The sequence below is a fragment of the Gorilla gorilla genome, chromosome 1 (genome assembly GCF_029281585.2).
Source record: "Gorilla gorilla gorilla isolate KB3781 chromosome 1, NHGRI_mGorGor1-v2.1_pri, whole genome shotgun sequence".
Lineage (NCBI taxonomy): Eukaryota > Metazoa > Chordata > Mammalia > Primates > Hominidae > Gorilla > Gorilla gorilla.
This window is the reverse complement of record NC_073224.2, coordinates 232,785,636-232,800,814: the sequence shown is the minus strand read 5'-3', so window position 1 is coordinate 232,800,814 and position 15,179 is coordinate 232,785,636. Positions and strand designations below refer to the sequence as shown.

Sequence of the window (15,179 nt, the reverse complement as noted above, 5' to 3'; positions counted from 1 at the left end):
TGTGGTGATGGATACACAACTTTCCGTGCATTTGCCAAAACCCACAGATTTGTGCACTGCATCTCACCCCAAAATGTAGAGAGAACCCAAGATGAGATGCAGGCATTGACAACTGAGTCCAACTGCATTACAGATGACAGGCCTAAACACACGGAAGGGGTGGGGAAGAACGGAGCTCAGTAGCTTTGGAAAACAGTGCTTCAACTGGATCTCCTAGGGCTAAATACAAAATTATGAATGTGCACAAACACTGTACTCAAGTTGGTGTATTCGTTTCCCACCAGAGTACGGGATAGCAATTCTAAAGCGACTTTATACTAGGGTTGAACAAATTGTGGAAGCCGCTATAGATAACGATAACCAGACTCCTCACTATCAGAGGAAAGCCACACAAAGCAGAAGGGAAGGAACTCCGTGGTGCTGGATTGGCGCGAACAGTTTCAGTGTGGACTCATGCCCCTTTTGTTTAATATTCAGAGGGGTGGATAGACACGGGTTAGTATATTATACCAAATAAAGAATAAAACAGATGGTTCAGGCAAAGATTATCAAGGAATGAAACTAGAGGTGAAAGCTTAATGGAGAACTTAAACTTTGAGAAGTTTAAAAGAAACAGAATACTTGCATGACCTCAAAGTATTCCTCCAAAACACATTATTTATTACATTGTAAAATAGTAACTTTACACAGGACAAACAAACCTGAGAGACACCATGTTAACCAATGAACAAGGTAACAAAACATACTGACATCATGTACCCTGGGATGATGCACGAGGAAGGACACTGCACCTCCGCCGCATTCTTTCCCCAAATGCATAACCTCGATCTAATCATGAGAAGACATCAGAGAAACTCAAATCGAAGGCCATCCCACTAAAGTTCTGACCCTGAACGGAAAAACAACATTGAGTGGTAAACTGATAAAATCCAAAGAAGGTCTGTTTTCCAGTTAGTAGAATGGTACCACTGTTCATTTCCTAGTTCGGGTCATTTTATTATGGTTGTAGACCATGGTAACATTAGTGGAAGCTGGGTGATGGGCATATAGGAACTCTATTTGCAACTCTTCAAGTCTAAAATTATTTCAAAATTAAAAGTTAAAAATCATTAATGAGTGAAAGGTAATACAGTCATTTTTCCATAATATGCTCTGAAAATAGAGAAGCCTCTTCCAAGCCAGCTAAAAATGACCAGCATCTAACACTTCTACAAAACTTCTCAGTAGTACATGACATAATTAGTTACTCCTTCCTTGAGAAAGTTTTCATTCTTGGTCGCTGTGAGGCCAAACCTTGCAGGATTTTCTGTTATCTTTCCAGCTGCCCTTTTTCAGTCTCCTTTATTGGCTCATTGTCCTTTATAGGAAGTTTTTAGTGCTTAAGCCTGTAGGTTTTTTCTTCTCTCTATACTACTACATCTACAATGGTGGCCACTTGCCACATTTGGCAATTTAAATTCAAATTCAATACAATTAAATGTAATACAATTAACATTTAGTTTCTCAGTTGCTTTAGCCATATTCCAAGTGTTTAATAGTTACGTTAGCACATATAACACTAGTCAGCACAAATAATCCATCAGTCATCACAGAAAGTTCTGCTGGACACAGGCTCCATGTGGGAGATGCTGTGTACTTCACACAGCATCACATAAGACGCACAGGTCTTCCCACATTCCACCCTTAGTGATTGCCAGGGTTGATCAGTTGTACAGGCAGCGTCAGCTTAACATTGGAAGGCTCCCCATCAACCTTAAACCTATGGTTTCATTCCTTGATAATCTTTGTTGGAAATTTTTGTTTCATTCCTTATTTTTCTAAATACAATTGTAGCCATTCTATGTGTAATGTGCTCTGCACCTTATTTTATTCATTACGTGTTGTGGATATCTTTCTATTAGTGCATTTTACGTCTGCACTCATTTTTAATAGCCGCATGATATTCTGTTGATATATACATGATAAAGTGCCATGATTTAATTTTGGTAAGAAAGTATATGTTCTTAATTACATGCTGGGTACTTTTAATTGCACATCCCTTTATTCTGTTTCAGGTGAATGTAAGACCTTTACTTCCTTCCACCAAACACTGAAAAATAATAGTGTGTACACTGAGCCCTGTGAGGATTGGAGGAACGATGAGCATAGCCCATCCTATCAACAGATCAACTGTATCGACAGTGTCATCAGGTATGAGATTGCAAGTTTGGATACCATGTAAGTCTGTTCCGGAAGCATACACTGCCACTGTAGAGACTTCATATAATTTTTAATAGCTGCTCTGACTTGGTTTTTCACTATAAATCAGTAGACGTTTATGGCGTGCCTAACACATACGCTGAACATTTCAGAAGGCACAAAAAGCTAGAAGATGCATTCCTTGTTTGAAGGAACTGTGGTATAGCTCAGAAGACAAGACCTAATTTTGTCAAAATTAAATGGTGTAAGGCAAGCTTCTCCAACCCATGGCCCACAGGCTGCATGTGGCACAGGACAGCTTTGAATGCAGCCCAACACAAGTATGTAAACTTTCTTAAAACGTTATGAGATTTTTTTGTGTGATTTTTTTTTTTAGTTCGTCAGTTATGATTAGTATTAGTGTATTTTATGTGTGGCCTAAGACAATTATTATTCTTCCAGTGTGGCCCAGGGAAGCCAAAAGACTGGACACCCATGGTATAAGATTTGAAGGTTAATTCAAGACCACAGTAAAAGAAATGTTACAATCCAGTGATTGAGGCTGGGATGGTCAGGGAAGACTTTATCAAAGAAGAAAGTACAAAGTATGCCAAACATAAGTGGCATGAGAAAAGCAAAGAGGTGGGAAATGGCACAATTAGGGAACAGGTAAGAATGTGTGGCCTAATTATGTTGTTACAGATACCTGAAGAGCTACAACATTCCAGCTTTGAAAAGAAAGTGTATCTCCTGTACAAATACAACTTCTTCCTCCTCAGAAGAAGACAAACAGAACCACAAGGCAGATGATGTCCAAGCCTTACAAGGTAACAAGAATGCCCCTCAGAGTTAAATTCAAAGAACTGTAAATACATCCTTCTTGTTTCTCTTTAATGTCTTATATTGTTGTAAGCATAAAATTCTGGTTTCATATTACCTCTTTATGGCAGTAAGGTTTAATTTCTCAGTTACAGACTTCTGTAAACTGGGTCTTTTATGTAAATTTCTCGTTGGGAATTTTTCTTTTCACTGTCAGTTTCTCTTACACCACCAGCTGGTTTGCAAATCCCAGCCATACCTAAATCAGAAATGCCAACAAATGGACGGTCCATAGACACAGGAGGAGGAGCTCCACAGATCCTGTCCACGGCGATGCTGAGCTTGGGGTCGGGCATAAGCCAATGCGGTTACAGCAGCACCATTGTCCATGTCCCACCCCCAGAGACAGGTACCACACTCGCCTCTTACTTTGAAAATATACTCAACTTTAACTACATTGTGATGAGAAAACAAAAGTCATGAATACCATTCGCTCGGTTATAACTTCTAAACTACACTTAGTTTTTCCTTTCTTTAGTTCAGTTAAAGTATTTCTGGAAACATTTTCATGTTTATGTTGGTTACATATTTTGGACAGTATTTCTCAGTTATGTTATTTGTCAATGAAATCAGTTGACACATATAAAGCACTTAATACAGTACCTAGTAGGTAGGTATTAGCCCTCAATTAGTGTTAGCCATTATTATTGCAATTATTGATGGCACTGTGTTAGGTTACTTCCTTGCTGACTTTCACAGAATGTCTTCCTTTCACCTGCATTTCACCATCCTGTATTGTGATGAGCTCAGTCACACATACATTCAGATTTTTGTATTGGTGTGATGGCAATGAATAGAGTACTTTAAAACTCTTCATTTAATACCATAATTTCTTGGTAAATTATTTTACTGTCTTCTTCTTCCTCTTTATTGCCACTTGTCCTTTTGACATTTTCATCACTCATAACAATTTGGGTAGATGAAGGAATGGTGACAAATATGTTAAATTGGGTTTTCACATGATCTCTGCTTTATCTTTGCTAGTCTTCAGTGGCCTATCAGCTAATACGTGTTAAGCCATTTCTGTGTGCCACTGTCTGCTCTTAGTTCTTCACTGGTATGATCTCATTAAATCTTTCCAACAACCTGTGAGATGGAGAGTGTGGTACTGACAGGAGATCTGTGGACTGGTGGAGAAAGATCAGAGAGCATTACGTTTCTAATTAGTCAAAAGTAGAGTTTCACTGGAACCGAGCTAGCCCCTCCACAGAGGAGCATATGCACATTTTTTAGTGTGCCTTTTAATATTTTGCATTCCTGTGTGGGCATGTAGCTGTTCATAATACAGCCCATACAGGAAGGGGGGAGGGTATCACCCAATATGAAAAGCTCTTTTTTTTAAATTCTGCCACTCTGCTTTCTATACTCTGCTCTTATATTACCGTTTTTAATGAATTTATACTAAAGTCTGTATGCTTTAGGAAATTTTTACTGCTATTAGTTTCTTCTGATCTTAAATCAGCCTCAACATTTACAGGGCCACATCTTTATTCCATGGAGAAAAAGCAGAATCAGAGCCCAGATATTCCTTAAAACACATCTCTCTGTCTTTTGCTTTCTGAAAAGCTCATATTCATTAGCTCAGTTTGCATCCTGACTCACATGAGTTGTGTCTAAGGACGATGGTCACAAATGCATTTCCTTGCAAGTTAATGTCTTCATTTTATGTGTGGAACAATTAAGCCACAAATTAGGCAGAGTAACTTAACTTGCCCAATATCACACAGCCCATGAGTAGTAGAGTAGGGAATCAGGTATTGACCATTAGTGTCTAGGAGTCGTTGCCATTACAGATATTTTGAACCTAAAGCAGGGTCTAATTAAGATGGAATGTAGGCCAGGCACAGTGGCTCATGCCTGTAACCCCAGCATTTTGGGAGGCCAAGACAGGAGGATTGTTTGAATGCAGGAGTTTGAGACCAGCTTGGGCAACATGGTGAGACTCTGTCTACAAAAAATTTAAAAAAAATTTTTTTTTTTTTTTTTTTGAGAAGGAGTCTTGCTCTGTCACCCAGGCTGGTGTGCAGTAGTGCGATCTCAGCTCACTACAGCCTCCACCTCCCGGATTCAAGCGATTCTCCTGCCTCAGCCTCCCAAATAGCTGGGATTACAGGCCCCGCCACCATGCCCAGCTAATTTTTGTATTTTTAGTAGAGACAGTATCACCATGTTGGCCAGGCTGGTCTCGAACTCCTGACCTCAGGTGATCCGCCCACCTTGGCCTCCCAAAGTGCTGGGATTACAGGCGTGAGCCACAGCGCTCAGCCCTAAAATAATTTTTTAAAAGATGGGATATGAGATACAATGACTAAGCCAATCAATAAAATGCAAATTTAAAATAAACTCAATCCCAAAGAAGAGCAGGAAAGGAGGAATAGATTAACAAAAAAGAAGCAGAGAGAACAAACCAAATAAGATAATAGCTCTATATCCAGCTATGTCAATAATGACATAAAATTGACTCAACACTTCAATTAAAAGGCAAAAATTGGGCCAAGCATAGTGGTTCACAACTGTAACCCCAGGGACTCAGGAGGCCAAGGAGGTAAGATTGTTTGAGGCCAGGAGTTTGAGACCAGCCTGGGCAATACAGTGAAACCCCATCTCTACAAAAAAATGTTTAAATTAGCCAAGTGTGGTGACCCACACCTGTAGTCCCAGCTACTTGGGAGGCTGAGGCAGGAGGATCAATTGAGCCTAGCTTGAGCCCATCTTGGGTTCGTTGCTACAGTGAGTTCTGATCACATTACTGTACTCCAGCTGAGGGACAGAGCAAGACCCTGTCTCTAAAAATAAGTAAATACATGAAAGGCAAAAATTCTCAAAACAGATTTTAAAAAATCAAGACCTAACTATATGCAAAGTACAAGTGAAATTCACAAATGGATTGAAAGTAAATGAATGGAAAAAGATGCACAAGTGAAACAGTAAGCATCAGAAGGCTGCAGTGCCTTATTAATATATGTAAAATAGATTCCAGGACATCTTTTCATAATGACAAGGCGGTCAATTCATCAGGAAGACATAACAGTCATAAATGTATATTCACTAATAACAGCTTTGAAAGCTATGAAGCAGCCGGGCGTGGTGGTTCACACCTGTAATCCCAGCACTTTGGGAGGCCAAGGCAGGCGGATCACCTGAGGTCAGGAGTTTGAGACCAGCCTGACCAACACGGAGAAACCCCATCTTTACTAAAAATACAAAATTAGCTGGGCATGGTGATGCATGCCTGTAATCCCAGCTACTCAGGAGGCTGAGGCAGGAGAATCGCTTGAACCTGGGAGGTGGAGGTTGCAGTGAGCCAAGATTGCGCCATTGCGCTCCACACTTCAGCCTGGGCAACAAGAGCAAAACTCCATCTCAAAAAAAAAAAAAAAGCTGTGAAGCAAAAATAAGGAAATAGACTTTCCATAATTATATTTGGAAAATTGTACACTCCCTCTCTGCAACTGATAAAAACAGAGAGAAAAAATAAGAAACAGATGATCCATACAACACTATCAGCCACCTTGATCTAATTGACACTTAGAGAACGTGAGACCCAGTAACTGTATAATCCACAACCTTTTCAAGTACACACAGTATGTTCACTGAGAAATACGACATGTTGGGCTGTACTATGTCTCAGATTTAAAAGGATTGATGGTGTGTGAACTGTGTTCTCTGGCTAGTGAATTAAATTAAAAATCAGTAATAAGATGTTTCAACCCAAATGTTTATAAATCAGACAACACATTTCTAAATCTATGATTCAAAAAAGAAATCACAAAGAGAATTAGAAAACATTTCCAAATCAATGATACTGAAAGTATAGCATACTAAAATGTATGGGATACAGCTAAAAACGGGGCTTGTAAGAAGATAAATAGCTTTAAAAATGCTGTTAGAGAATAAATGTCTCAAATCAATGATCTAAAGTTACAGTTTTAAAAAGTCAGCAAAAGAAGTGAAATAAGTCCAAGATAGAATGAAGGAAATAATAAAGACAAAAGCAAAAATCGACAAAATAGAAAACAGACAGTAGAGAAAATTAAAGCTAAAAGTTGGTTCTTTGAAAAGATGAACAAAATTGATAAACTCCTTATACCAGTACAGAGTGGTCTTGGTTCATGTAGCTGTACAGTAAGTCTTGAAATCAGGTAGTTTAAATCCTTCAGCTTTATTCTTTTTCAAGATTGCTTTGACTGTTAGGTCTTTTGTCTATATAAACTGTAGACTCAGTTTCTCGGTGCCTTTTTTCCTTATTATGGGGTTGTATTTTCCTGCTTCTTTGCATGCCTGGTGATTCTTTCTAATTGGATGCCAGATACTGTGAATGGGTACCAAATATATTTGTATTCCTATAAATATTCTTGATCTTTATTCTGGGTCCCAGTGAAGTTACCTGTAAACAGATTGATCCTTTCAGGCTTTGCTTTTTAAATTTGCTAGGCAGGACAAATAGTGTGTAGTCTAGGCCTGTTTTTCCTCTGCTACAAAGGCGAGACCTTCCTGAGTGCTCCTTGTGATGCCTCAGGAGTTAGGAGAGTCTCTAGTCTGGCGGATGGGAACCGGCACTATTCCGCAGCTTGCGTGAGCTTCAGCTCTTGTTCCTGCTAATCCTCTCAGGTGGTTTTTTCCTCCCATGAATGCCCTGGTGAGTCCTTGGAAGCCCTCCAGGCTGCACGCTGGGGCAGTCCTCGGGCTCACCTCCCTTGTTTCTTATCCTTGGGGGTCACTTTCCTTCAGTGTCTGAAACCTATTATTTTATATATTTTGGCTTTTTTTTTTTTAATCTCAGGAAGGTAAGTTTGGTCCCTGTTACTACAACTTGGCCAAAAGCAAAGCCCCCTGTGGTGCTCATTTAGTCACAGGCCACTTCTGGATGTGGAGTGGGCTAAACCCACCCAAACCACCCGGATACTGCACCACAGGGGCGAGCTGGAATGGATATTGGGGGAGCCCTCTACAGTGTCCACCACAAAATCTTTTGTTGTTAGAAGTAATTTTTTTAGAAGCAACCCCAAAATAGATACAACTATTCTATATCAATAAAAGAAATTTTAATGTACAACTATTATATATCAATAATAAATAGATAAAAAAGAGGCAACCCAAAATCCATCCACAGGTGTTCACTTTAGTAAACTGTGCTATGCATATAAAATGGAACTCCGCAGCAGTGTAGAAGTATGAGACAACTGTCTAGCCACTGATAAAGTTCTCCAAGGGATATGGTAAAGTGAAAAAGGTGTGTTGATGGTTAATGTACGTATGTGCCTTTGGGTAAAGATGGGGTCAGAGAGGAAGATAATCTATATTCATCCTCGTTCATATGTAATAAACTGGAAGGGCCAGGTACGGTGGCTCATGCCTGTAATCCCAGCGCTTTGGGAGTCCAAGGCAGATGGATCACCTGAGGTCAAGAGTTTGAGACCAGCCTGGCCAACACGGTGAAACCCTGTCTCTACTAAAAATACAAAATTAGCCCGGTGTGGTGGCACATGCCTGTAATTCCAGCTACTTGGGAGGCTGAAGCAGGAGAATCACTTGAACTCAGGAAGCAGAGGTTGCAGTGAGCCAAGATCATGCCATTGCACTCTAGCCTGGGCAACAAGAGCGAAACTCCATCTCAAAAAAAAAAAAAAAATGAATAAATACAAAATTTAGCCAGGCGTGGTGTGGTGCACACTTATAGTCCCAGCTACTTGGGAGGCTAAGGCAGAATCGCTTGAACCTGGGAGGCGGAGGTTGCAGTAAGTCATGACGGCGCCACTTCACTCCAGCGGAATGGTCTTCTGCAGGGGAAACAAATGAGAACTAGACAGAGCGTGGACAGGGCTGAGGGGAATTTACTACATGTCTTTATTAATACTTCCTGATTTTTGAACTACATGAATATTATTACCTATTTAAAAGGTAAGTTCAAGGATAAAAAGAAATTTTGAAGAATTCAGGGAGAGAGAAAAATGTTTACAATAAAAGCAAGATTTAAATAAATGTGTGCATATTGATTATCACAACTGTAAAATGTATGTGCATTTGTGCAAAGAATATAAAGGAAGACAGAAAATCAAGAATTTCTGTGCTAGGCTAATGAAGATTTTTCGTATTCCAGCAGTTATAATAATGTTTGTAAAAATGTATCAAAAGGCAGTTAACAAAGTAAAATAAATAAATACAAATAATTGATAGGAATTAAAATTAAATATGTCTTCTTCCACCTCAGCCAGGGATGCCACCCTCTTCTGTGAGCCCTGGACCCTGAACATGCAGCCAGCCCCTTTGACCTCAGAGGAATTTAAACATGTGGGGCTCACAGCGGCTGTTCTGTCAGCGCACACCCAGAAGGAAGAGCAGAATTATGTTGATAAATTCCGAGAAAAGATCCTGTCATCACCCTACAGCTCCTATCTTCAGCAAGAAAGCAGGAGCAAAGCTAAATATTCATATTTTCAAGGTACGTAATTTTTTTAAAATAAATGCCATTAATCTATGTAAATGTTACAAACTATATCTAAGGACTAGGAGATAAGGAGTGAACAATAGGAGTTTTACTTGTAAGAAACTGATGGAGAGATGCTGAAACAATCTATTTACATCAACAGTTTATGTAAGTTCTTTGTTAGATCCTAGATCTGAGAAACTTTTTTGTGAGAAACTGATCGAGAGATGCTGAAATAAGTTTATTTGATAGCAACTATTTTTATCCGGAATTTTGTTCATCTTTTTAGAGCCACTTTTTGTCATTCTGGTAGTATTGGCAAATGCTCATTCGTCAGCTACTTATAACTACCTGTAAGTGGCATCCTTCTCTTCTTTTTGGGTTTAATTTTCCATAATTTGCCTCTACCTTTATCCTTCCAGGAGATTCTACTTCCAAGCAGACGCGGTCGGCCGGCTGCAGGAAAGGGAAGCACAAGCGGAAGAAGCTGCCGGAGCCGCCAGACAGCAGCAGCTCGAACACCGGCTCTGGTCCCCGCAGGGGAGCGCATCAGAACGCACAGCCCTGCTGCCCCTCCGCGGCCTCCTCTCCGCACACCTCGAGCCCGACCTTCCCACCTGCCGCCATGGTGCCCAGCCAGGCCCCTTATCTCGTCCCAGCTTTTCCCCTCCCAGCCGCGACCTCTCCCGGAAGAGAATACGCAGCCCCCGGAACTGCACCGGAAGGCCTGCATGGGCCGCCCTTGTCCGAGGGCTTGCAGCCTTACCCAGCTTTCCCTTTTCCTTACTTGGATACTTTTATGACCGTTTTCCTGCCTGACCCCCCTGTCTGTCCTCTGTTGTCGCCATCGTTCTTTCCATGTCCATTCCTGGGGGCGACAGCCTCTTCTGCGATATCACCCTCAATGTCGTCAGCAATGAGTCCAACCCTGGACCCACCCGCTTCAGTCACCAGCCAAAGGAGAGAGGAGGAAAAGTGGGAGGCACAAAGCGAGGGGCCCCCGTTCATTACTTCGAGAAGCAGCTCACCCTTGCAGTTAAACTTACTTCAGGAAGAGATGCCCAGACCCTCTGAATCTCCAGATCAGATGAGAAGGAACACGTGCCCACAAGCTGAGTATGTAAGTGATGCTCATTTTCAACACTCAAGTGAGAAAGTGAATATCTTACTAAAGATAAGGTGGTTGCGTTGGGACTCAGCGCTGACATCCTCAGTAGGTAATCCGCGTGGCTACTGTGAGTGAGCCTGTTAGCCTAATTCTGTGTAAACATGAAACACATCTGCCTGGCTCTGTTTGGAAAGTAGACACGAAAGAATCATCTATGTTCTAGTTTCTTACGTACTTTGTGAGGTTTTTTCCAAAGTGCTATCTTTTAAGTTTTCATGTGAACTGGATTCCCTCCACTCTTTAAAATTCGTTACAGGTATTACGCTTAAGTGTTCATTGCCTATAACATGTATTTGTTTACTTACAACCGGGGTTATGGTCTGGTAAGATAGGAATAAGCCATATTGACAATTTAACGATTGTACTTCTTCATGCACAGTCACAGGACAACAGGTGTGTATGAAGAGGTAGGAGCTATTTTATTTGTTGTCAGTAGAGTAGGCAGTTTATAGTTTCGCACTTAAACATGTCATTTTTTTCAAAACCAAAAGCTTTTTTGGTCTGCTTCCTTTAACTTTTCATCCCTTTACCTAAAAAGCCATTCTCAGGTTTATTTAGCAGGTTAAACTTTGGAATCTGATGTTCCTATATTTAGGTATAGAATCCAAGGCAAGTGTGAATATTTACACAGATTTTTCTTTGACCTTCCCTTTAAGGTACAATACCCTTCTTTAACAGATACTCAAAATCTAGTGATACAAATCAAGAAAATATGCTCACTTTTGAAAGCCTGGTGTGCTTGCTGAAAATCTAAGGGAAGGCAGTATATTACAGTGAGTAAAGCCTGGGCTATGGATTAAGACACGGATTCAAATCCCAGCTCGGTCACTAGTTAGGAAGATTCACTTAGACAAGTTATTTAACCTTTCTTTGCCTGTGTTTCCTTATTAGGAAAATGGAAAGATGAATCCCTCATAGCTTACTCTGAGGGCTAAATGATGTATTTATATAGTACTTCTCCCTATGCAGTAGGTGCTCCTGGAGAGCTGGAACTTTGTTTTGTTCATTATTATATTCCTAGTGTTTGACACAGTGCCTAGAACATATAAATGTTCTATATGTGTTTGCTGAGTGACAAAAAAAACTACTTGTGCAGTGCCTGGCATGTAGCAGGTACTGAGAAAGTAGTAGTGCCTTAATATTACTTACAAAGGAACTTATTTCTTAGAGATAGGCTGGAAAGTTTTTACTTCTTAGTTATATATGTAAATTTTATTCTGTTTAACATACGAAGTTGAAGATCTGCCCGTTACAGTAGTCTCCCTTACCCAGGGGATATATTTCAAACCCATGGTGGATGCCGGAAACCGTGGATAGTTCTGAACCGTATATACAGTATGTTTTTTCCTAAACATACTATACATATCTATGGTAAAGTTTAATTGATAAATTAAGAACAGTAAGAGATTAACAGCAGTAACTAATAACATAGAACAATGATAACAATATACTCATCACAATTTCATGGATAGAAGATTCATTCTTGCCTAAAATTGTAGCACTCTCAGCATATGGGTTTTTCCTTTCCTTCTTGAGAACTTCCACCTTTTCACTTAAATGCAGCACTTTATGACTTATCTTTGGCATATCCCAATTGCTGGCATCACTCCTCTTGCACTTTGGGGCCATTATTAAGTAAAATAAATGTTACTTGAACACAAGCACTATGATACCACAGTAGATCTGATAACCAAGACGGCTACTGAGTGTGGAGGTGTGAAATAAAGTACACTGTAAATACACTGTAGTGTGGAGGTGTGAAATAAAGGGATGATTCCTATCACAGGCTGGAAGCAATGAGACAGCTCAGACTTTTATGACACTACCAGAATGGCTGACAATTTTAAACTTATGAACTGTTTATTTCTGGAATTTTCCATTTACTATTTTTGGACCTTGGTTGACCACAGGTAACTGAAACTACAGAAAGCAAAACCATGAATAAAGGAGGACTACTGTATTTTGTGATAAGAAGATTAAAGTGTCTTTTCATGTGCCCTTACTTTCTAGCAGTGTGTTACAGGCAACAATGGCAGTGAGAGCAGTCCTGCTACTACCGGTGCACTGTCCACGGGGTCACCTCCCAGGGAGAATCCATCCCATCCTACTGCCAGCGCTCTGTCCACAGGATCACCTCCCATGGAGAATCCATCCCATCCTACTGCCAGCGCACTGTCCATGGGATTGCCTCCCAGCGGGACTGTTCTGTCCACGGGGTCACCTCCCAGCGAATCTCCATCCAGAACAGGTTCAGCAGCATCAGGTAGTGGATCAGGACAACTAATGTTTCAAACTCCATTGCCAGACATTCACTATGTGCTGAGCTCTCACTGTGTACCCCAGGCACTGATGTGGAAGTACAAGGTTTTTTTTTCTTTTTCCCTTTTTCCTTTTTGTCAGGCATATTGGGGTATATTTATACACAATAAAATTCACCAGTTTTAGGGGTACAAACAAGAATTCTGACAGATGTGTACCTTAGTGTAAGCACTACCACAATCACCATATAGAACATTTCTGTCACCCCAAACAGTTCTGTGACCCTCACCAGTCCATCTCTGCCCTGACCCTTGGTCTCCTGGCAGCCACTGGTTTGCTTTCTGTCACTTCAGTTTTGCTTTTCCTATGATTTATGTATAGAATCAGACAGTATGCTGTCTTTCGTATTCGGATTCTTTCAGTTAGCATGATGCTGTTGAGATGCACCCTCAATAGCATTTATAGCTTAGATCTGTGATCCATTTTGAGTTTTGTGTATGGTATGAGGAAGGGTCAATATACTTTCTTTACATTGGGATATCTAAACTGTTCCTGCCATTTGTTCAAAGGATTAATCTTTCCCCCATTAAATTGCCATGATGCCTTTGTTGAAAATAACTTGACCATATACGTGTGGGTGTATTTCTGGACTCTCTTTTCTGTTCCACTGATCTGTATGGCTAGCTTTAGGCCAATACCACTCTTGAGTAATGTAACTTTCAAGAAAGTCTTGAAGCCTGGTGAAGTAAGTCCTTCAACTTAATTCTTCTTTTCAAAATGATTTTGAATATTCTAGGTCCTTTGTCCATATAAATTATAGATTCCATTTCTCAGTTTCTACAAAAAAGTCTTCTGGTGTTTGGATTGAAATTGTGTTGAATCTATAGATGATCAATATGTGAATAATTATCTTCCTGATGATATTGAGTGTTTTGATCCACAAGTACGATTTCTCTATGTAGGTCTTTAATTCTTCTCAGCAGTGTTTTATAGTTTTCAGCCTACAACTCTTACATATATTTTGCTAAATTTATCTCTAAGGATTTTATAATTGTTGATGCTACTGAAAATGGCATTTAAAATTTTCAATTTGCAATTGTTTGTTGTTAGCATATAGAAATTTAATCAAATTGTGTATTTTTAACTTGTATTTTGCAGTCTTGCTAAACTCATTGATTAGTTTTAGTAGCTCTTTTTAAATTCTGCAGGACTTTTCTACATAGTCTTTATTATCTGCAAATATAATTTTACTTCTTTTTTTCCGTCTGTATGTCTTTATTTATTTGTCTTGCCTCATTGAACTGGCTAGGACCCACAGTGAAGTGTTTAATAGAAATAGGAAAATAGACACTTGCCTGGTTCACAGTCTTAAGGGGAAAGCAGTCAGTGTTTCACCATTAAGTATGATGTTAAGTATAAGTTTTCCTTGAATGCCCTTATCAGATTGAGGAAGTTCACTTCTATTGCTGCTCCACTGAGTTGCCCTTTCTGCGTCTGTTGAGATAATCATGTGGTTTTCCTCCCTTATTCTATTAATATGGTGAATTACATCAGTTTTCTGATAATAAATTAACCTTGCATTTGGTCATGCTCTTTTATCCTTTTTTATATGTTGTTGGATTATCTTCCTAATATTTTGTTATGCATTATTGCATCTCTGTGCAGAATATTGGTCCATTTACTTTCTTTACTTGTAATGTCTTTGTCTGGTTTTGGTATCAGAGTAATTCTGGCCTCAAAAAATGAGCTAGGAACTATTCTTTGCTATTCTGTTTTCTGGAAGAGTTTGTGTTGAACTGATATTATTTCTTCTTTGTATGTTTGGTAGAATTTACCAGTGAATCTTTCTGGGTCTGGAGTTTTCTTGGTGAGGAGGATTTTAACAACAAATTTAAATATTTTAATAGATATGGGTCTAATCAGGTTATCAGTTTCTTAGTGATCTTTGGTAATTTGTATCTTTCAAGAAATGTATCTATTTTATCTAATTTGTTGAATATATTGGCATAAATTTTTAATATTCCCTTTTCCTTTTAATGTCTGTAGGTTTTATAGTAATGTACCCCTCTTATTGTTGGTATTAATATTTTTCCTGATCAATCTGACTGTATGTTTATCCGTTTTAATAACTTTTCAAAGAACTTTGGATCTCACTGGGGTTTTTTTCCTATTGTTTTTTGGTTTTTTATTTTATTGATTTATGCTCTTTTTTTTTTTTTTTTTTTCCCTGAGACGGAGTCTGGCACTGTCACCTGGGCTGGAGTGCAG

General features: G+C 39.5%; 1 protein-coding gene across 17 annotated transcripts in view; it reads left to right on the top strand.

Moving 5' to 3' along the window:
* The window catches only part of PER3 (period circadian regulator 3), a 60,837-nt gene that overhangs the window by 32,903 nt on the left and 12,755 nt on the right, over nucleotides 1-15,179 (top strand). For 10 of the 17 annotated variants that reach the window (XM_031013588.3, XM_055383616.2, XM_031013586.3 and 7 more), the window contains exons 14-19: nucleotides 2,055-2,190; nucleotides 2,881-3,005; nucleotides 3,233-3,406; nucleotides 9,269-9,499; nucleotides 9,907-10,604; nucleotides 12,666-12,915. In XM_031013588.3, the coding sequence (XP_030869448.3) occupies nucleotides 2,055-2,190; nucleotides 2,881-3,005; nucleotides 3,233-3,406; nucleotides 9,269-9,499; nucleotides 9,907-10,604; nucleotides 12,666-12,915 (1,614 nt within the window). Of the gene's footprint in view, nucleotides 1-2,054; nucleotides 2,191-2,880; nucleotides 3,006-3,232; nucleotides 3,407-9,268; nucleotides 9,500-9,906; nucleotides 10,605-12,662; nucleotides 12,916-15,179 lie in introns of all 17 variants that reach the window. The other 7 variants (XM_055383641.2, XM_031013582.3, XM_031013585.3 and 4 more) reach the window with 1 other exon arrangement.